The sequence below is a fragment of the Trichechus manatus genome, unplaced genomic scaffold (genome assembly GCF_000243295.1).
Source record: "Trichechus manatus latirostris isolate Lorelei unplaced genomic scaffold, TriManLat1.0 scaffold00112, whole genome shotgun sequence".
NCBI lineage: Eukaryota > Metazoa > Chordata > Mammalia > Sirenia > Trichechidae > Trichechus > Trichechus manatus.
Window position 1 is genome coordinate 9,203,030 of NW_004444048.1, and position 22,525 is coordinate 9,225,554.

The 22,525-nt window shown below is 39.9% G+C and overlaps 2 protein-coding genes across 8 annotated transcripts in view; one reads left to right on the plus strand and one right to left on the minus strand.

The window, feature by feature from the left end:
* The first annotated feature begins 326 nt into the window (after positions 1–326).
* On the plus strand, positions 327–7,344 carry ETFBKMT (electron transfer flavoprotein subunit beta lysine methyltransferase). Of its 4 annotated transcripts, XM_023738086.1 has the most exons (5): positions 327–1,256; positions 1,538–1,760; positions 3,238–3,679; positions 5,783–5,913; positions 6,727–7,344. In XM_023738086.1, the coding sequence occupies exons 3-5, from the start codon at positions 3,354–3,356 to the stop codon at positions 7,068–7,070; spliced, it is 801 nt and encodes a 266-aa protein (XP_023593854.1). In that variant the 5' UTR covers positions 327–1,256; positions 1,538–1,760; positions 3,238–3,353; the 3' UTR covers positions 7,071–7,344. The 4 variants fall into 4 exon arrangements, with proteins under 4 accessions (XP_023593854.1, XP_023593855.1, XP_023593853.1 ...); XM_023738087.1 differs by lacking the exon at positions 1,538–1,760; XM_023738085.1 differs by lacking the exon at positions 327–1,256 and having other exon boundaries at positions 1,307–1,760.
* A 6,321-nt stretch (positions 7,345–13,665) lies between these two features.
* AMN1 (antagonist of mitotic exit network 1 homolog) overlaps positions 13,666–22,525 on the minus strand; it is an 87,749-nt gene continuing 78,889 nt past the window's right edge. For 3 of the 4 annotated variants that reach the window (XM_023738091.1, XM_023738090.1, XM_004383618.2), the window contains exon 7: positions 13,666–15,790. In XM_023738091.1, the coding sequence (XP_023593859.1) occupies positions 15,717–15,790 (74 nt within the window). In that variant the 3' untranslated portion in view covers positions 13,666–15,716. Of the gene's footprint in view, positions 15,791–17,614; positions 18,196–22,525 lie in introns of those variants that run through there. The other variant, XM_023738089.1, reaches the window with a different exon arrangement.

The following is a 22,525-nucleotide window of genomic DNA, read 5'->3' on the forward strand; positions in this document are numbered from 1 at the left end:
AATATATGGCAACAACATGAACATGGATAAATCTCAAAACCATTATGCTGAGCAATTGAAGCCAGATACAAAATAGTACATTCTGTATAATTTCATTTATATGAAACTTTAGAACAGGCAAAAGTAATCTGTGGTGACAGAAATCAGAAAACAGTGGTTGCCTGGGCTTGGGGGTGGATGGGTAAGATTAATCGGGAAGGGGCAGCAGAGAACTTTTTGGGGTGATGAGAATGTTCTATATCTTGATATGTGTGGGTTACATAGGTGTATACATTTGTCAAAACTCATCAAACTTTTCATTTAAGATTTGTGCATTTCAGGCCTCTTATTGTGTATGTGTATATGAGAGAGAGAAAGAGGGAGAGAGATGTTAAGGATGACATTAAATCCTTCTTAAACTTCAGGTCTTAACTAATTTTCGCTAATGATACATATTTCTGCCATACCTAACAACTAAAGTACGCCAGTGTGTGGCAACATTGTGGGTGGGAATCTTCGCTTTTTCATAGTTTGTTTTCTAGGCTTTTTAAAAAAACCTTTTTAGCTCAAAGGCACGTTTGGTCGATGTCAGGTTAAATTATCACTAGATGGCATCATAGCTTGAGTTCGCTGATGATTTCCAGTCTTCTCGAGAGAGCTCAATCCCTTTTACAGCAAACTGGTATTAAAGGGCGAGCTGTCAGAATGATTTTTAACGCGACTCAGTGACTTGTGGAAGATGGATATACAGGTTCAGAACCTGAGAGCTATGAGCTGCAAATATACTTGGATTGTGCATTTATAAAAATTATTATAACAGGGAAGACATACATTGTAATTTAATTGCACTTACCTGTAAGCGCCATAAAGGGATTTTACTGTGTCTATTTTGCTCACCACTCTATGTCCATTGCCCAGAAGTTTGCCTGACACATAGAAGATGTCCCATAAAGAGTTCTACAGTCTTATAAAGTAAAAATTTGACAGAACCTTGTACATGGATTTAACGTCCCCTTGTTCTCAAAGAGAAGTAATAGCACCTTTTGCTGTGGCCCTTCCTGCCCCTTTAAGAAAGGGTAGAGAAAAAGGAAGAAAGCGCTGCTGGGAAAGAGGGCGGAAGCCGGCGGAACCCGGTCGGGTGGGGCTGCCAGATCCGCGCCCTCAGCCCAACTACTGACTCAAGCTTGGGAGGCGGGAGCGGGAGGCGCAGGCGTGAAGAATGCACGGAGGCGAGTTCTCTGTGCTTTAGCTCCCGAGTGCGGTATTAGAAAAGCAAGGTAAGAAGAAAAGGAGGACCGTGCCTGCCCCTTTAAGATTGACTCCCTGCCCTCCCCTAGCGGGCGGGAGGAACATAACGTTGTCACGCACACTTTAGGAACTTACCCTTTTTATCCTGCCAGCCTTTCTTATCAATTGATATAGTTGCCAAGTACCCACCACATAATCACGTGCTTCAGAACCTATGCTTCACTGGTGCTGGAATGGGAGGGGAAGGCGTCTTCTAGATGACATGACGAAAGACAAACTAATCTCATATTTGCTCTGCTTTATTTTTCAGCCTTAGACTTGTATGATTCTAGGGATAACCCAAAGGAGCCCGGTAGCTCAAGCGGTTTGCCATCAGCTGCTAACCTAAAGACTGGTGGTTTAACCACCCAGCCGCTCTTTGGAAGAAAGGCCTGGCAATCTGCTTCCATAAAGATTACAGCCAAGAAAACGCTGTGGAACAGTTCTACTCTGTAGCACGTGGAGTTTGCACCAGTCAGCTGACTGGATGGCAGGTAAAAACAGGGATAACCCAATACTGCTTAACAGAATTAGTGTAATGTGATGTCAGGCCGTTAGAACTCCTGGGATCCAGTGTTTGGTATCTCAGTGCGTAAACTAGGATAATTAACACCTGCTAAAAGTCTAGCCTGAGTTTGCAGACTAGAAGCCTGACATGCACTTTTGGCCTGCTCTGTGTTTTGACATTTGAATTAGTCACCAGAGTTTAAAAGCTGGGAGATTAAACATAAATATGTGGATTTCTGAATTATCTTGAGAAATTGGGAGATCTGGCTACCTGTACTTACCTGGCAACAGTTTGCTGGCCCCTTTGGTCTATTAAGACACAGTCTCCAGTTTGCCCCTGCCCTTCCTGTTATCTTACCACTAGCCTGCCTCGCTCATTTATATCACCAGTCTGGCCCCTTGCAGGCATTTGAATTTTTGACTCAGTTGGTACTTGGGTGGCTATGTTGTTGTTGTGAGCCCTCGAATTGATACTGACTCATAAACCCCTTGCTGTCAAGTTGATTCTGAGTCATAGCGACCCTATAGGACAGAGTAGAACTGCCCCATAGGGTTTCCTAGGGTATAATCTTAGCGGAAGTAGATGGCCAGGTCTTTTCTCATGAGGAGCAGCTGGTGGCTTCAAACTGCCGTCCTTTCAGTTAGCAGCCGAGCACTTAACCATTGTGCCACCAGGGCGCCTTCTGGGTGGCTGTAAGACTATTTAAAACATGTTTGTAGAACAGACCAGAAAGACCGAACAATTGGGTATGTACTTCTAGTGTTTAAGATGCTGTTCCTCATTCCTTCTTACTGGAGCAAATCTTTTCAGCCCAGGCTTAGTCAAGTCGAATCATTAGAGATATTTACAGAAAGAGATCTGGAAGTCGATGTCTTATCCTTTTACTACAAGTAAATCTATAAAGTTTTTTTTTTTCAAATGAAAATTGGAATATCGATTACATTGGTATTTTATGACACAGCAGTCTTTTTTGAAATACAGTGTAGTCTGCCCCACAGACAATTATAGTTTGTTAACTCCACAGCTCTTGACTGTACTTCATAAAGGCTAGAACTGTATTGGCCTTGTTAACTGCTGTATCCCACCACTAGAATATAAGCTTCCTGAGGAGAAGTTTTCACAGTTGCCAAGCACAGTGCTTGCTTAAAGGTGATTTGTTGAATGTATGAGAGGACTTTAAAGGTATAATTTATTTTATGCAACAGGCATGTTTCTGAGGATTTTTCTCAAAATCAAATACTTATATACTTGTTCTGAAAACAAACTATTAAAAGGATTCCTTTGTGAAAAGACATCCTTTTAAAAGATTGGGTTTTCCTAAATTGACGCACCAAAGCTTTCATCTGAACCTGCACGAGTTTGGTAAACAGATACAGAGCCTCTACTGTAACTTTTCTTATTATGTAACAGGATCTGGAAATGTTGGTCAGTTTTGTAATTTTCAGTATTATTTCTGTTTTTAGAGATCCAGGGAGTCCTGGTGCGATCAAGCTGGGAGCCAGGCCCTTGTTCTTTTCCCATGAGGAGCAACCCTTATCAACAGCAATACTGACAGAACCTGTGTTTTGGAAAAGCACTGATGCCTTTGAGCCTAAGTTGGAAAGTATTTGCACTATTTCCCGCGAACCGCTGCAGTCTTTTTCTGAGGGCTGTGAGAAGTGGTGGTCTTCCCTTGTTTCCCTGGGGCCGCCACCCCTGGAGAGGAGCTGGGAGTATTTTGGACCCTGAGATGAAGGCTTTCCTGGAGGAGAACACTGAAGTCACCAGCACTGGCAACCTCACCCCTGAAATCCAGTTGCGTCTTCTGACTCCCAGATGCAAGTTCTGGTGGGAAAGAGCTGACCTATGGCCCTACAGTGATCCTTACTGGGCTATCTACTGGCCAGGAGGCCAAGCCCTGTCTAGGTACCGCCCTAATTGAAAACGGGAACTTTTAAGGCTGCTACAGATTCTTTCTTTTTTCAGCTCTTTCAAACTCCTCATTCTCTCCTCCCCACCTGCAAAAGTCAAAATACTTCTTTTCTTATTAAGAGTAGTTACACCATCTTTTCTGGTTGTTTCGTTGCATTGTTTCACCTTCAACCCCAAGCTTATCAAGGTATTTCCCCCAAGAGAAATTCTAGCGTTAGCTCTTAAGATCCTAGATAGCCATGAATGATCCAGAAATCTCAACATATTCACAGATTTAAGGGTCATAATGTATGGCCGGTGCAGAGATCGCAGGTTCTTTCCTAGGCAGAACCTAAACACCCCGTCCTTCAGCTCTCCTAGTTCAATCCTGTGAATGTTGCTCCTAAACCTCACACTCCCTCCGTCCTTGCCTCTTCCCAGTCTCACACAGAGCAATAGATGTGAGTGAGCGGGCAACTCACAGTTTTCCTCTTCTCTACTAGTTGATTGACATCTCAGGAAAACCCTGCCCTTGAATCCATGTTTTTAAGGTTTTCCTTTCTACCCCACCCCCCCCATACTGCAGAGGTCTTCTTAGGGCATTTTCTTACATATTCACACTATGCTTTTTATTAAAACCCAGCTACTGAAACAAAGGCAAGAGCTATCAGCATTCACTTTGGTCTTTGCTTTTGGAGAGGTAAATCATTTAATCTGTTTCTGCCTTGAGGTTATGGAGCAGTGAAACAAAAACGGCAACAAGACTTCTCTTTTACAGGAATGGTATGGCCTACAGAGATAATGTTGTATATTGTTTTAAATGTAATATTTAAAAAAACAAACAAACAAAAAAAAGCCCTGATGTCATCCAGTTGATTCCAACTCATTGCGACCCTATAGGAGAGTAGAACTGCCCCATAGGGTTTCCAAGGAGCAGCTGGTGGATTTGAACTGCCTACCTTTTAGTTAGCAGCCAAGTTCTTAACCACTGTACCACCAGGGCCTCTTAAATATATATATATGTGTGTGTGTGTGTAAACATATATCTTTTTGGGGAATCCCAAGGACTGGAAAGCTTTCCAGGTGCTGCCCAACAATTCCAATTTTCTGGTTGCTGTGTTGCCAAACCTTCAAGTTTTAACTAGTTACATCATATTTGTTAAATGCTGACATTGTAAGGGATATCTGTTAGAGTGGCTTGTTTTGTCAAGTCCAAATATAAACAATCAACTTCCTGAAGAGACTGTCTGAATCAGAAGGCACAAATTTGTGACCCACACATGTGTTTTGTTTGGCCTGTACTTTGTTGTAAACTTTTTTTTTTAATTGCTAACATTTTAATACTTAAAAGTTGAGAAATTTCCTGTAAAAATCAACTTTGTTTTGAAAAACAGGAATATCTGGTAACACTGAATTTCTGGATGGCAGCAGCTAGTTGAAGATGGGTAGCAACTGTCCCTTTAGAGAGGGCAAGTTTATGTATTCCTGCTTCACCACGGTCCCGACTACTCCCTGTTCATTTCCACTACTGAGGTCAAGTGTTAGTTGACATTTATTATTTCAGTGTTACCCCATCCATCTTCACTTATTTGGTAACTAGTCAGCCCTGGTCCAGCTTCTCTGGTTGAGCTGGACTTTGGTTGTACGTTACCAGAAAATTCATAATACAGTTCAAGCAGCAGGTAAAAATCACGCCATGATGAACAATCGAAAGGAGACCATGAATTTTGGATCTAGCTTGCTTAGTCCTGATAACGGCAGCATTTTGTCAGTTTGTATTCCTTGTGCTTGGTAGTTTCTGGATTGTATTAATTGCTCAATACTTTTTTTTTTTTAGTTGACTTGAAAAGCACGATTAGTCAGTTGTGTGGAACTGCTCTTCACAGCTGCTGAAGAGAAAGACCAACTGACTAGGTTTTCTCTCCGGCTATCTCAGCCCAGCTCTGAAGATTGACATTTTGTCTTACTCTAGCCGGGCCAGACTTGCCAAGTTTGGACCAAGTTCTTCTCCTAAGTTCCACTACTTCATTGTCTAGTCAACCCAAAGACATTATTATTTTTTGCCATTTCTTATTGACCTCCCATCTCTCTAATTCTCCCATCTTTCTTTTTATTTAGGTATCTTTTGGATAATCCTGACATTGTCAGAGGAAAATCTGTGTTAGATCTTGGGAGTGGATGTGGAGCTACAGCGATTGCTGCTAAAATGAGTGGGGCATCAAGGATCTTGGCCAATGACATAGACCCTAGTAAGGATTTCATATTTAAAAATATTTGAAGCTCATCTCTTTTTTTTTTTTTCCTCCAGGAGAAATATGAACAGTTACATAGTAATAAACTACCATGTGTATTTTGTAATCTGAGATTGTGAGCTTATGTTCGGTGGGACATTATCTGTGGGAATCCTGTGAGGCTTCAGCTGAAGGTGCGTTTTGCCCAAGAGAATTTGTTTGTGTTTCTGCCAGGCATCCCAGAGTGATACCAACTTGGGACCACTTACTGTTGATTTCTGGGCTAGGGATTTTCTGAAATATGTAGGTAGTATTTATTTGACCCAGGACCCAAGTGAGGGGAGGCCTGTGTGTCTTTGGGGGAGATTTTTATTCCAGTAGACCTCAAGCTGAGACAGGTAAGTTTTTATTTTATTTTTTTATATTTTTTTCTTGTCCACCCTTTCACTGAGGGCACAGCCCTTTGAAGATCCTTAGTTTATATAGGGGCTTCAGTTCTAACTCACCACCTTGCTCAAGCCCAAAACTTATTTCCACTGTAAGAAACCAAACCTCTTGGATATTGGGATCAGCAAAGTTCCTAAGATCTTAATATTTCAAGGTGTTTTGTAATATTTGTTTTGTTTTCAGGATATCCAGTCTGTCATATTTTTGGAAATGGCAGTAAGTAGCTTATATTAGCGTAACCTTTAGGCTTCTTTATAAAAACAACTTTCAACAGAAAGGGGGAGAAAAGATATTGCTAGGAAATTTTCTAAATTACTCAAATTAATCAATAGGGAATTAAAATGGCCCAGCATATACTGACTTATCATGTGTTTTTTTTGATAGTTGCAGGAATGGCCATTACACTAAACTGTGAATTGAACCAGCTGAATCCTTTTCCCATTTTAACCAGAAACATTTTGGATTTGGAACAAGATAACTGGGACCTTGTTGTTCTTGGAGATATGTTTTATGATGAAGACCTTGCAGACAGTCTTCATGGATGGCTAAAGAAATGCTTTTGGACCCACACAACTCAAATACTGATTGGTGACCCTGGGCGACCCCAGTTCAGTGGACACAGCATTCAGAATCACCTGCACAAAGTGGTAGAATATTCACTTCCAGAGCCTACAAGGCAGGAAAACAATGGATTGACAACAAGTACAGTGTGGGATTTTCAGCCTTGAGTTCTTAAAGCGCTCCCAAGTATGGATATAGCTATATTTGGGTTTAATCTTGGAAGTTTCCACCATAAAGTATATTCTCAGTTAAAAAAATGTTAATTCCTATTAAATGGCAAATCTTGTTTCCAAAATATGCAGGTTTAAGGTTTTGCCAGCCTTTGTTATATAACTACTACTGTATTTCCATTTATACTGATACACAAATCTGTATTTGCAGTCATTTTCTTTTTTTTTCTTTCCTATAGTTTTTCTGCTATAGGAATATGATTACAGAAGGCAACACCTAAATAGAGGAGAGGAATTAGGTAATTGTAGCAGAAGCTGTTTCTGAAGTTGAAGACAACTATGATGTCTGAATTAAAATTAAAAAAAATACAGATGAATTCTGTATTTAAAAAAATCTGTAAAGATACAGTTAATATGATACAAACTACCTGGGCTTTGGAGTAAGGCAGCTCCGTCACTTTCTAGCTGAGATTTTGAAGGCTAAACTCTCCAAGCTTTAATTTCCTCATCTATAAAATGGTAATAAAACTCAATAAACTTCACCTCAAAGGGCTATTGCATTAAATGAAAGAATATGTAAGGGGCCTAATACAGTATTTAGTACCTGAACCAAAAACCCAAACCAAACCAAACCGGTTGCCATCAAGTCGATTCTGAATCATAGCGACCCTATAGGACAGAGTAGAACTGCTCCATAGAGTTTCCAAGGAGCACCTGGTGAATTTTAACTGCTGAGCACTTAGCTACTATGCCACTAGGGTGTCCCTTTAGTACCTAGTAGAGCCTTAATTGGAAGCCCTGGTGGTGCGGTGGTTAAGAGCTTGACTGCTAACCAAGAGGTCGGCAGTTCAAATCCACCAGCCGCTCCTTGGAGACCCCATGGGGCAGTTCTACTCTCTCCTATAGGATCGCTATGAGTTGGAAGGAACTTGACAGCACTGGGTTTGGTTTGATTTTTTGGTTTAGAGCCTTAATTAAGGAGCCCTGGTGACACAGTGGAGCCCTGGTGGTGCAGTGGTTAAGCCCTCAGCTGCTAACCAAAAGGTTGGCAGTTCTAATCTACCAGCCACTCCTTAGAAACCCTACGGGGCAGTTCTGCTCTGTCCTGTAGGGTTGCTATGAGTTGGAATCAGCTTCACAGCAATGGGTACGGGTGGTACAGTGGTTAGAGTGCTTGGCTGCTAATCGAAAGGCCAGCAGTTTGAACTCACCAACCGCTCCATGGGACAAAGACGTGGCAGCCTGCTTCCCTAAAGATTACAGCCTTGGAAACCCTACGGGACAGTTCTACTTTGTCCTATAGGGTCGCTGTAACTCGGAATCAACTCGACAGCAGTGGGTTTTGTTTTTGGTTTAGAGCCTTAATTGTCCCTGGAAGGTGTAAATGGTTAACATGTTCAACTGCTAACCTAAAGGTTGGAGGTTTGGGCCCACCCAGAGGCTCCTCGAGGAGCCCTCGTGGTGCAATGGTTAAGCACTCGGCTGCTAACCAAAAGGTTTGTGGTTCCAACCCACGAGCTCCTCTATGGGAGAAAGATGTGGCAGTCTGTTTCCCTAAAGATTACAGCCTTGGAAACTCTGGGGGGGGGGCAGTTTTACTCTGTCCTATAGGGTCACTATGAGTCGGAATCCACTTGAAGGCAACACTTTTTTTCTTTTAGAGGCTCCTCGAAGAAAGGCCTGGTGATTGACTTCTGACAAATCAGCACTGAAAACCCTATGGAGCACAGTTCTGCTGTGACACACATGGGGTCACCACGAGTCAGAATCAACTTGACAGCAACTAGTAGAGCTTTAATTGACAATCATGGGAAAAACAGATTTTAGGAATTTTTACATATTCTGTAAGGTGATACTTTATGATGCCTCTTTATGGTTTAAAAAGGTTAGCTAGCAATTGGTTTGCCACAATTCCATGTCCCAGGTTGTCAGAATCTTATCTATCAATAAAAGCACTGTAACAAGTGAAAAAAAGCAATGTGAAGAAGAATGTATATAGTATGCCACCTGTTATGTATTGAACTATGTCCTCCCAAAATATGTGTTGAAAATCCTGACCTGTATGTCTGTGGTTATAATCCCATTTGGGAGTGGGTTGTCTTTGATACTTAATGAGATGGGATTAGTGTTGGGTGTGTCTTGAGTCAATCTGTTTTGAGATATTAAAGAGATTAAATGAGCAAGCAAGAGAAGCAGAGATGGGGTAAGACAGATGCTAAGGCACATGGATATCTCCAAAGAACCAGGAAGCAGAAGCTAAAGAGACAAGGACCTTCTTCCAGAGCTGACAGAGAGCCTTCCCCTAGAGGTGGCGCTCTGAATTCGGATTTCTAGCCTCCTAAACTGTGAGAAAATAAATTTCTGTTCGTTAAAGCCATCCACTTGCGGTGTTTCTGTTATAACAGCACTGGATAAGTAAGACACCACCATTTATGTTTAAAAATGTATATACGTGTGTATATGTATAAAATACATATTTGTTTGTAGTATACATAGAGTATCCCTGGAAGGATACATACAGAACTGGTAACAATGGTTGCCTTCTGAGAGGGAAGCAGATGACCAGTGGACTGGGGTTGGAGGGAGACCTAGTTTTTACTTTCGGATCTTGGAATTTTGTACTAATTGTATGTCTGTATTTCCTATTCTCTAATTTAAAACTAAACCCCACCACTATATATGTTACAAGTGAAATATAAAATGCAGCCACTCTAGTGTACTGTCATGCTTTTACAAGATGTTTAGGAAATGGTCCTGAGACTTGCGTCATATACTTTGTCATAAGCCCCTGTTACTGGGATTACAATGCCAGGGAAATGTGCTCAGAGTTATAGTCATAGAGCAGAAGTATGGAAAAGGCAATTAAGGCCAAGTTGTTGGCTAGATAGGATAATTAGGTGGGAGTTTTGGAGTTGGGGTCACAGAGGATCTTGGAATCTCTTGTGATTCTTGAACTTTGGAAGCCAGAGTTTATCACAGCCCGAAGAATCAACTATTGCTTTGTCCACTTTTCACTGGTGTCTGCAAACCCCAAATTTCGATTCAGCGTTTGTTAAAATTAATAGAAATTATAGGCCAAAATGGCATTGGAAGAGGATATTTGAGAGAAAATAATTTTGTTGACATATTCTTTGAATATTCAGGTACTGCTGGTTATTGCCCTACTAAGCAAGATAAGACAGAGAAGATTAGAGAAAATTATACTCTGGAGTACTGTTGGAAAATAACCTGGTGAAGTAAAGGCTAGAAGTAAATTTAAACCTCTACAAACCCAATGTCTGTTATACTCTCTTAATGATTTATGAGAAGGGCCCAAGGTCTCTGAGGTATTTAATTGTTAAAAAATATTTTGTATTCTCCCATGTATATAACACAGCCTTGAAATGACTTCATATCTTAACAAACAGGTTTGTTACAGGAAATTGTATTTGTTCACTTTACTATTGAATAAGTTTGTTGTAGGAAACAAAGCAGAGATGTCACTTTGATGACTCAGGCACATCTGATCCAAGCCATGTATTTTCAATCATGCGAAAGCTGGACAATGAATAAGGAAGACCAAATAAGAATTGATGTATTTGAATTGTGGTGTTGGCGAAGAATATCGAATATACCATGGACTGCCAAAAGAATGAACAAATCCGTCTTGGAGAGGTACAGTTAGAATGTTCCTTAGAAGTGAGGATGATGAGACATCCTCTCACTTACTTTGGACATATCATTAGGAGGGACCAATCACTGGAGAAGGATATAATGCTTGGTAGAATAGACGGTCAACAAAAAAGAGGGAGACCCTCAATTAGATAGATTGACACAGTGGCTGCAACAATGGGCTCAAACATAGCAACAAACGTGAGGATGGCACAGGTCCGGGGAGCATTTAGTTCATGTGTGAAAGATGAGAGCCAACTTAATAGCACCTAAGAGCAACAACAAGGAAACAGAATTGTATTATTTAAACTTTAAACTCACAAGCCTTGTGTTAATTAGCCCACCACTCTATATAGGTGTGTGGGTGTGGGTATATGGGTAGAATAGATTTTCTTGTGAAGTACTGGGTCTGGCTTTCTCCTCGCTCAAAATAAATGGTACCTCAGGTAGAGTCTGACTTGAACATAAGGCAACGTTTGATTTCTTCCATACTACTATTGATTCAGATAGTGCTATCCTGTGGTGTAGAAGTGATTTAATAATGAACAATATAGATTAATAGGTAAACGTGTGCTTATAAGTTAATGTGGAACATTGAAGTCTCCTTTCTTTCTACTAAAAATCACACACACACACACTTGACTGGGGTTAACCAAAACCAAACCCATTGCCCTCGAGTTGATTCCAACTCAGGGAGAACAAATGGTAAAAGGATCAGAGTTCAGTGTGGGATATTGTTGTCGTTAGATGCTGTTGAGTCACTCCGACTCACAGTGACCCTATGTACAAAAGAACAAAACGCCGCCTGGTCCTGTGCCATCCTCACAATCATTGCTATGTCTGAGTCCATTGTTGCAGCCACTGTGTCAGTCCATCTTGTTGACAGTCTTCCTCTTTTTTCTGACCCTCTACTAAGCATGGTGTCCTTATCCAGGGACTGGTCTCTACTGATAACATGACCAAAGTAAGTAAGATAAAGTCTCTTACCATTCTGGTTTCTAAGGAGCATTCTGGCTGTACTTCTTCCAAGAGATTTGTTCTTTCTCCTGGCAGTCCATGGTATATTCAGTATTCTTCACCAACACCATAATTCAAAGGCATCAATTCTTTTTTGGTCTTCCTTATTCATTGTCCAGCTTTCGCATGATTGAAAAAGCTTGGGTCAGGTGCGCCTTAGCCCTCAAAGTGACAGTTTTAGTTTTTAACACTTTAAAGAGGTCTTTTGCAGTATATTTGCCCAGTGCAATATGTTGTTTGATTTCTTGACTGCTTCTTCCGTGGGCATTGATTGTGGATCCAAGTAAAATGAAATCCTTTACAACTTCCAACATTTTCTCCATTTATCATGATGTTGCTTATTGGTCCAGTTGTGAGAATTTTTATTTTCCTTATGTTGAGGTACAATCCATACTAAAGGCTGTAGTCTTTGATCTTCATCAGTAAGTGCTTCAAGCCCTCTTCCCTTTCAACATGCAAAGTCGTGTCATTTGCATAATGCAGGTTGTTAATGAGTCTTCCTTCAATCCTGATGCCATGTTCTTCACATATAGTCCAGTTTCTCATATTATTTGCTCAGCATACAGACTGAATAAATATGGTGAAAGAATACAACCCTGATGCACATGCTTTCTGATTTTAAACCACACAGTATCTCCTTGTTGTGTTCAAATGCCTGCCTCTTGGTCTATGTATGGATTCTGCACGAGCACAATTAAGTGTTCTGGAACTCCTATTCTTCACAAAGTTATCCATAACTTGTTATGATCCACACAGTCAAATGCCTTTGTGTAGTCAATAAAACACAGGTAAACATCTTTCTGTTACTCTCATTTTTCAGCCAAGATCCATCTGACATCAGCAATGTTATCCCTTGTTCCACATCCTCTTCTAAATCTGGTTTGAATTTCTGGCAGTTCCCTGTCAATCTACTGCTGCAACTGTTTATGAATTATTTTCAGCAAAATTTTACTTGCATGTGATATTAATGATATCATTAGATAATTTCTGCATTCTGTTGGATCACCTTTCTTTGGAATGGGCACAAATATGGATCTCTTTCAGTCGGTTGGCTAATTAGCTGTCTTCCAAATTTCTTGGCATAGATGAGTGAGCACTTCCACCTCACTAGGTATTCCATCTCACTTGGTATTCCGTCAATTCCCGGAGCTTTGTTTTTTGCCAGTGCCTTCCTTCAGTAAAGCTTGGTTAAGTGCTTCAGCTGTTAACCAAAAGTCAGCAGTTCGAATTCACTAGCTGCTCCCTGGAAACCCTATGGGGGCAGTTCTACTCTGTCCTATAGGGTTGCTATGAGTCAGAATTGACTCGATGGCAGTGGGTTTTTGGGTTCAGTGCAGCTTTGACTTCTTCAGTACCATCGGTTCTTGATCATAATGCTACCTCCTGAGATGGATGAACGTTGACCATTCTTTTTGGTACAGTGACTCAGTGTATTTCTTCCATCTTCTTTTGATGCTGTGTCATTCAATACTTTGCCCATAGAATCCGTCACTATTGCAACTTGAGATGATAAAGAAGCTTAATATCATCAGTCAGAACAAGGCCAGTGACCAACTGCAGAACAAACCATCAATTGCTCATATGCAAATTCAAGTGGAAGCTGAAGAAAATTAAAACAAGTCCACAAGAGCTAAAGTACAACCTTGAGTATACCCACCTGAATTTAGAGACCATCTCAAGAACAGATTTGATGCACTGAACACTAATGACCGAAGACCAGATACATCAAGGACATCATACATGAGGAAAGCAAAAAGTCATTAAAAAGACAGGAAAGAAAGAAAAGACAAGTGTCAGAAGAGACTCTGAAACTTGCTCTTGAATGTAGAGCAGCTTAAAGTGAATGGAAGAAATGGTGAAGTAAAAGATTTCAAAAGGCAGCTTGAGAAGATAAAGTATTTAATGAAATGTGCAAAGACCTGGAGTTAGAAAACCAAAAGGGAAGAACATGCTTGGCATTTCTCAAGCTGAAATAAGTGAAGAAAAAAATTCAAGCCTTGAGTTGCAATGTGGGATAGTTTTATTTAATTGTCACATGCTTTATCTTTTCTCCCATACAGCAAGGATGTTTACTCTTATTTTCCAATACTTGGAATGTTTAGTGTGCTATAAATTAATAGAAGTATATATGCATAGTGTATCAAACTGCCAGATGTGAAGCATCCATTAATTATCCTTGGAGACTATTTTTCAGAGGGAATTATTTTTCCTTCTTTGTTTCCTTATTCATTCAACAAATATTTGAGGGTTTATTAATAAGTACCAGTACTATTCTAGGCAGTGAGGATACAGCAGTGAAAAAAAGGGACAAAAATCTGTCTTCATGGAACCTATATTTTAGGATGGGCAAACAGAAAATGAACAAATGAAAAATAAAATAGGTCTCAGAGGGTAATGGTCAGAGAAATGAAGCAGGTAAGGGTAATAAGGAGTACTGGGGTGGGGATGAGGTACTGAAATTTTAAACAGGGTGGTGAGGAATAGTTAATGAAACCAGTAATAATAATGCAAGAAGATCAAACTGCAAACTGCTTTAGGAAAATAAATCCTTTATAGACTCTAACAAGATCAACCTTAGATCTTGAAACTAGTTTCACAAAAAGGGGTGGGGGGAGCTACTGAATTGGTTAGATATTCAATATTAAATTTTATTGAATTTGTGTTTAGAACAATTGCATAGGTGAAACAGGCTTTACCCATTTAAATATATATACATATACCACCTTTGCAGTGGCCATATCTACACTGTAACATGCCACATTTATGAAGTAATTAATAGTAAGGACAAGAGTCAGATATGTAACCCCTCTCCCTAAACATGTACAATAAACTTACCATACCATATTCTTTGTTTTTTTACTGCATCAGAGGCAAAACAAGAAATACTTAAGTCTCAATGGACAGGCTCATAGTACAGGGAATATGCTGAATTTAGAGGGCAGTTTAAGCATAGCATCCATGGGAGAAAGATGTGGCAGTCTGCTACCATAAAGATTTCAGCCTTGGAAACCCTATGGGGCAGTTCTCTGCCCTAGAGTAACTATGAGTTGGAATCAACTCAATGGCAGTGGGTGGTTAAGCATAGTATACTTCAGACAATTTTGTGATAACAGAAGAGTAATATATTTCATTTGAAAACAAAGACCTGTGCTATTTATTTCACAATGTGGAACTAATACAGTTTCAGAATACAAACTCTGAAACGATAGTTTGCATCTACTAATTTTTAAACATTTCTAAATGCAGTTTTGCTGAGGGAGAAAGTTCATAGATGAATAGCACGTATTTGGGAAGATTAGCCATAAAGATCAATGAAATAAGTGCATGGACAAGGGCCTCAGTGGCATTCAGATGCTAGATGGCTAAGGTGTATGATGATATTATGGGTTATGACATAAAACTATTATGTTTCTTTGTTTCATTGAAATAATGAATTCCACAAAGAATTTGCAAGCCTGATGTTCAGCTTTGCTTTTGGCAAATGGGTGTTTAAACACTTAAAGAAGGCAGGAGCCAGAAAATAGCTACAAAGGTAATTATGCTTTTAGAAATACCCTCATTTACAGTTCTCCTAAAGTTCGTCTATATTGGTAAATTTCTCTTTTAACAGCTCAAATAGCTAGGAAGTAGAAGGAAATCTTCAGGGAACACAGATAATTTAAAACTTTGTTATTTAAGAAACAAAACACAACCCACCTCCCCAACAGATCAGAAGTCATGCTAGGATTACCATGTAAAAAACAATGACTTATTAAACAAATACAGAATAACAGCACTATTAAAAGGTCTAAGAGTCTGGTTAACGTCAAAGCACAAACCATGTATATACTGGGATTTAGCTGGTTAGCTGAGAGTTATAACTTGAAATAAGACAATAATAGGATAGTGTTAAATTAAATGGAATGCCAATCTCTATAGACTGTTGTTTCCTGTGGAAGCAGTATGAAGATCCAGTTTGATAAGCTTCAATAAGCATTAATAAACAGTCCAGGTCACTTGCTTTAGTTTGTTTGGGCCTACTAATTGCTCCAAGACTTCTCTTGAATGATCTACAAAAGAAAACAATGACAATATATAATTCATAGTCATCAAAGATATTTAATGTTTCCTCATTTGTATACAGAAAACGATAATACCTATTACATCTCATAGGGTTCTCTTAAAAGATCAAATGAGATACATAAAGCACAGTGTACAACTGAATAAACCATTTAATTAACGGTAGCCCTCACTATTATTAGCTGCAGTGCACATACTTTTAACAACAGGTATTTATTGTTTTCTTTGTAATTTCAACAACCAGAGAATAATGGTGTAGTTTCACCATTAACCTCTGTAAAATTCACGGTCCTGACAAGAAACAGATGACACACTAAAGTGGGGGGACTGAAGAGGGTTTAATGTGAGGACTATTTACAAAGGTGTGAACAGGGTTAAAGAAAGCCAACAGGGATGGTAAAACACCTTGGGAAGCTGCAATACGCCTGAAGAGGTTAGGGGAGGGAATAGTTACCAGAACATGACAAGCTGACCTGTAGTTGAACATTTTCCCATGTCATACAATACTATAATAAAGCATGATTTTTAATAGATAACTATTACATGAATGCACTGTAATTTAACCAATCCTTATTATTGGACATTTAGATGGTTTCCATTTTTGCAAAGTAGTAGAGTAGTGATTTTGAGATCGTTTTCATCTTTTTTGCAAAGTCAGTTTTGTCTTTTAAAAATATGAATCAAAGACAGCAAAAATAGTGATAAAATTTTATTTAAAAAATTGCATAAGTTAACAAACTTGTTCTACAGATACAACCTATGTTGTACGTACAATGTCTCTCCTACTCAGTCTTGGAAATTCTCTAGTTTAGTGGTTTCTAGACTTACAGGTTCCACAGACCAGTTAATTAAAAAAAAAAGAAAAGAAAAAAGTGAGTGGGAGCAACATATAGTTACTAAATTTTATTTAAAGCAAAGGAAAAAATAAGCAAAAATACTAGCTTACTTTACCATACAACCACCATTGTTATCTGAAATACAGGGCATTTGAATATCAAAATAGTAGGAATGTCAATCTCAGAGCAAAGAATCATCTCTTCTAAGAAATAGGAACTGGTAAATATATGGTAATATTTTGGCCTCAGATTAGGGAAAATGTCACATATCAACTCTAGCCCTAGGACTCATATTTGAGAGCTACTGCTTATTTTAGGTGATAAGAAGGACAAAGTGACAGTTTATGGACAGATAAGGAAACAATTCATATTCCATGCTCTAATGACTAGATCAACAATAGCTTTATATTCACAAAACAGTGTAATACCATAATTCTGGCTTAACGAGTATAAGTGATAGATGTCTGTAAGAATATCATTTTTATATCTGAATCTGGGTTCTGCTGTTATGGCCCAGCAAGGTTTGAGCCTTCTGGAACTAAGTACAACGTATAGAAAACAAAGTTCAATAATAGCAAGGAGAATACAGTAAGCACTCTGGTCAAAGGATCCAGAAAACCAGATATGGAGGTAATATCTCTGATCAATCTTACATAGTTACTTTTTGGTCCCACAGTTCTCAGTGACTAAATGCAAAATTGGATGACAGATTTGTTATCTATTGCTCTGATAAATAATATTTCTATCTTATTTATAGGTGCTTTCCTGGGAAAATAAAGGCCTTAGCTTCTGGATATTTTCTTATGCATCAACTCTTTTCTGTGCCAAAAAGTTTTCTCTTCCTGTACTCCACTCCTAATATCTTCATTTGCCCACAACAGATATCACATATTCTATTTAAAACAAAAAACACTATTTCCTCAGTGTAAAATTTAAGTCACATTAGATGCTACTGGAAATCACACATCAGATTACAACTTCTAGTGATAACAATGTAAAGTTTAATTTTAAAGTATATGAACAGTGGTAGAAATGAGAAAATGGTACATTACAGGCATGAATACAATAATAATTTAGGTGTTTTTATAAAAAGTTAATTAGTTCTTTGGCTAAGGGAGACAAAATGAAGACTGAAATTTTTAGCAAATTGGAGGATAAAGCATCAATCAGTAACTGCATTTAACAACCAAATTAGAGCACCAAAGAAGAAAAGAGAGAGAGACGACTATGGAAAGCCAGCATTAGGAACTCCGCAAACCCTCTCCCCAGCAAAACAACCATAGCTGGCAAAAATGATTAGAAAAAAAAACGACAAAAAAACCAACCATTTAAAATCTCTATAAGCTATCTTAAGGGCATACAGCAAATGAGGAAACATTTATTCAAGAAAATCTACTAAATCTAGTAAGAAAATTGAGAGTCTGTGGCATTTGAGCTACAACCTGCTCCCTCCCTTTCCCCCACAGCTCACTGTGGCAGAAGTTCCACTCCAGGAAGGTGCAGCCAAGAACACAGGACATCCTCTCCCCTCAGATCTCAGTTGATGTTATGGTATCCCCCTAGAAATAACAGGCCATCAGCATTTCTCATCCCCCCACCCTGCCAGCTCTGTGTTGCAGAAGCTTGATTCCAGGCAAAAAACGGCTGAGAGGTCTGAGGCTTTCTTCCTCCAGCCCCCACTAGTACGTAGGGTGGAAGCTCTACACCAGGCAATGCAGGTCAAGAACACTGGGGCCCTGATCATCTTCCTCACCCCAGCTTGCTCATAGGGCAGAGGTTCCATGGTGGCAGAGGCAATTCAAGAAAACCAGAGGCTACTGTCCTAAGTCAGTACCCTGCTTATAAAGCAGGCGTGTTACTCTGAAAGAAGTGGGCCACCGTCCCTGTCCACAGCTCCAGAGCAAGGACATAGAGGTTTTGCCCAGGGAAAGAGGGAGGCTGTAAGAACAGGGAGCTCCAGAGCTCTCTTCAAGGGAACTGATTTTATTTGTCTGTCAACTAACTGATAAATGGATAAACAAAATGTGGTATTATCCATATAATGGAATATTATTCAACCATGAAAAGAAGTGAAGTACTGATACATGCTACAACATAAATGAACCTTGAGAACAATATGCTAAGTGAAAGATGTCATAAAAAAGGACACATTTTATATGATTCCATTTATATGAAACGTCCAGAAGGCAAATCCACAGAAAGTAGATTAGTGGTTGCCAGGGGCTGAGAGAGGCAGGGGATGGGAAATGACTGCCAATGGGTGTCAGGTTTCTTTTGGGGGTGATGAAAAGTTCTGAAATTGATTGTGGTAAGGGTCTACAACTCTATGAATATATTAAAAACTGGTGAATTGTATACTTAGAATGGATGAATTGTATGCATGTGAATTATGTCAATAAAGCTGTGGGAAAAAAAGCATGAAACTATATGACATTTTTCAAGGTTGTTATTAAGATGCTTTAATTAATTAACTAGGAGCCCTGGTGGCACCACGGTTAAGTGCTTGGCTGCTAACTGAAAGGCTGGCAGTTCAAACCCATCAGCCGTTCCACGGGAGAAACGACTTGGTGATCTGCTCCCTTAAAGATTACAGCCTAAACGTCATGGTAACTCCATAGACACATCCAAAATCCGTGAGGGAACAAATTACTGGGCTGAGGGCTGTGGGGACCATGGCATCAGGGAACATCTAGCTTAACTGGCATAATATAGTTTATAAAGAAAATGTTCTACATTCTAATTTGGTGAGTAGCGTCTGGGGTCTTAGAAGCTTGTGAGCAACCATCTAAGATACTCCACTGGTCTCACTACATCTGGAGCAAGGAATAATGAAGAAAACTAAAGATACAAGGGAAAGATTAGTCCAAAGGACTAATGGACCACAAGTACCAGAGCCTCCACCAGACTGAATCCAGCACAACCAGACAATCCCCGGCTACCACCACTGACTGCTCTGACAGGGATCACAATAGAGGGTCCCAGACAGAGCTGGAAAAAATGTAGAACAAAATTCCAACTCACAAAGAAAAAAACAAAAGACCAGACTTACTGGTATGACAGAGACTGGAGAAATCCCAAGAGTATGGCCCCTGGACACCCTTATAGCTCAGTAGTGAAGTCACTCCCAAGGTTCACCTTTCAGCCGAAGATTAGATAGGCCCATAAAACGAAATGAGACTAAATGGGCACACCAGCCCAGGGGCAGGGATGAGGAAGCAGGAGGGGACAGGAAAGCTGGTAATGGGGAACCCACGGTCAAGAAGGGGAGAGTGTTGACATGTCAAGTGTTGGCAACCAGTGTCACAAAACAATACGTGTATTAATTGTTTAATGAGAATCTAGTTTGTTCTGTAAACCTTCATCTAAAGTACAATTAAAAAAAGAAAAGAATGTCTACCCAGACCAATCAATTAGTGGTAAATTTTCATTGCCAAATAATTCTTTATCATACAGAAATACTTTGACACCAGAGTTACTTTAGTGACTCTACCTTGAGATTTCATATGTTTCAACTAACCAAAAAATCAATTTATTCAGTTTCATAACTGTGTAAATTATGGCAGGCTTCTGCATGCAGTTTTACACAAAAGCAACCTAGAGGCTCAACATGTATATTACTCTTTTTAGTTTTTTAGGTATCAAATATAAAAGCTTGCTTTGGGCTACCCATTAACAAATTTTTATTAAGGACCTATATGTGAAAGAGAGAATGGAAGTTAAGATCTACATGTGACTAACCTATGGTCTTTGCTCCCCAAGGTTTTTAATTTAAAAGACACGTAGCCAATGGCTTTAGTTTCTTATGTGTAAAAATACATTTATAATGATTCATTTAAAAAAAAAAAAGATTACAGCCTAGGAAACCCTATGGGGTAGTTCTACTCTGTCACATTGGGTTGCTATGGACGCTACAGCACACAACAATTCATTGACAACTGTTTGAGTGCCTACCATGTATTTTCTTAAAATGATTGTTGCTGTTGTTGTTAGTTGCCATTGAGTCAATTCTAATTCATGGTGACCCCATGTGTAGAGATCAGAACGGCTCCACAGGTTTTCAAGGCCATAACCTTTCAGAAGCAGATCACTAGGCCTGTCTTCCAAGGTGCCTCTGGGTGAGTTTGAACCACCGACCTTTCAGACAGTAGTAGAGCGTAAACTGTTCGTGCCACCCAAGGACTCCTAGATGATTCTTAAAGTTAATTTTATCTATTATGTACATACTTACGGTTCTTAAAGTTAATTTTAAAATTCTTATTTAAGACAGTAAGCTTTAAAATTAATAAAAATTTGGACTTCCAGCAACATGGAGCTCTAGGCAGAAGCACCATGGCATCCCTCCACAGCAAAGATCTGAAAAACTAAGCCAAACAGAGAAAACAGCAATCCTGAAATCCTAAACATCAAATGAAGAGATAAAGAACTTAGCCAAGCACCAAATGGAATAAGAAACTGACAGAGAACAGAGAGCTAAGAGACGTAAATGGAGAAGTCCCCTATCAGCTAATGCAGCACAGATCCACCATCTTGGACTCCTATCAGAGACCAGCAAATAGGGGGTACAAGAAAGCAGCTTTACGGAGCTTCCAGCAGGAGACAGAATGACTGGTAAACAGCGATATATGCTTTCCCACCTCCTACCCTTCTTCACCCCCACTTGGCCTCCTCTGCTTCCTGAAGCCACAGTCTCTTGGCCGGGAAGCACCGGCTGCTTGGATTCTACCTGCCCACACTGGCCAACTCCCTGAGTGCCATTTGTTGGCTGATGGTGTTGCTTTTTTTCTGCTTCTTTTGATTTCTTCCTTACTTCTCACCATCCCCCTCCTTTTGCTCAAATACCTGGCTCTGTGCGCCATCGTAGCTTCTTCCTGAGGAGCTGTGCAGCTCGGTTCAAGTGGGAAACTACTTCCCGGTCCGTGCTGCCACACTGGTGGGATCCCATGGCTTTTGTTTGTTTGTTTGTTTGTTTTCAATTGTTTGTTTTTCTTTTCTCGAGTTGGGAGCCCGTTCTGGCCGGGGTGGTGCTGTGCAGCTTGGGACCTACCCCCTCAGCTTGCACAGGCACGCAGAGGGATACCTGAGCGCATTTCTTTTTTCATGGTTTTTTTCCTTCTTTTTTTTTGGAGGTTTTCTTCTTTTTATTTTTTTGTTTTGTTTTCTTTTCCCTCTTTTTAAATTTTTGTCTTTCTTCATTACTCAGTTTCTAGTCTCTCTATACCTTCCTTCTCTTCCTGTCCCCTGGATACCTGGTGCTGAATACCTCTACACCTCCTAGCCAGGCTGTACTTCAACACCTGGGAACAACCTCCCCAGGCCTTGTAGCCGCACCGGTGGGATCCCTGGGAGCTTTGCTGTTCTTTTTTCTTCCTAATTTTTATTTATTCATTCTTTTCTTTTTTTTCCTTCTTCTACCCCTTTTTGTTTTTCTCCTTTTCATAGTCTTTCATCTCTCCACTCCAATGGCAAGCTCCCCTAGCACTCTTTTTTGTTTATTTGTATGTTTTTGGCTCCTGTTCCTCTCTCCTCTCTCCCATACCCATTTTAGCTCCACACATCACAATCTCCCACCTCCATCCTGCCTACCTGCACAGTGTGCTTAACATCACACCACCAAGCAGCACAGACACGGCCTACTGGACCCTGCCCTGCACTGATTACCAACCCACCCTGGTGGCTGTAGTAAGTGCCACAAACAACCCATCCCAGCAACTCCTCTTCAGCTAGACCTGCCCTGCTGTACCATATCCGAGCGACTGACCCTGCCAATTGGAGACGGAGGCGAAAAGTATTGTGCCCACAGATGAGCAAACAAAGAACACACAGCCCGCCTGCTCAGACACAGTGAAATTAAAAAAAAAAAAAAGGACAAAACAAACAACTCTACAATCA

What these genes read in the sequence shown, in the direction of transcription:
- ETFBKMT (XM_023738086.1), top strand. Translation starts at nt 3,354, where the DNA reads ATGCCTTTGAGCCTAAGTTGGAAAGTATTTGCACTATTTCCCGCGAAC. An exon ending in GGAGGCCAAGCCCTGTCTAG is followed by an intron (nt 3,680 to 5,782) that starts GTACCGCCCTAA and finishes CTTTTTATTTAG; the next exon opens with GTATCTTTTGGATAATCCTG. An exon ending in GGCCAATGACATAGACCCTA is followed by an intron (nt 5,914 to 6,726) that starts GTAAGGATTTCA and finishes TTTTTTTGATAG; the next exon opens with TTGCAGGAATGGCCATTACA.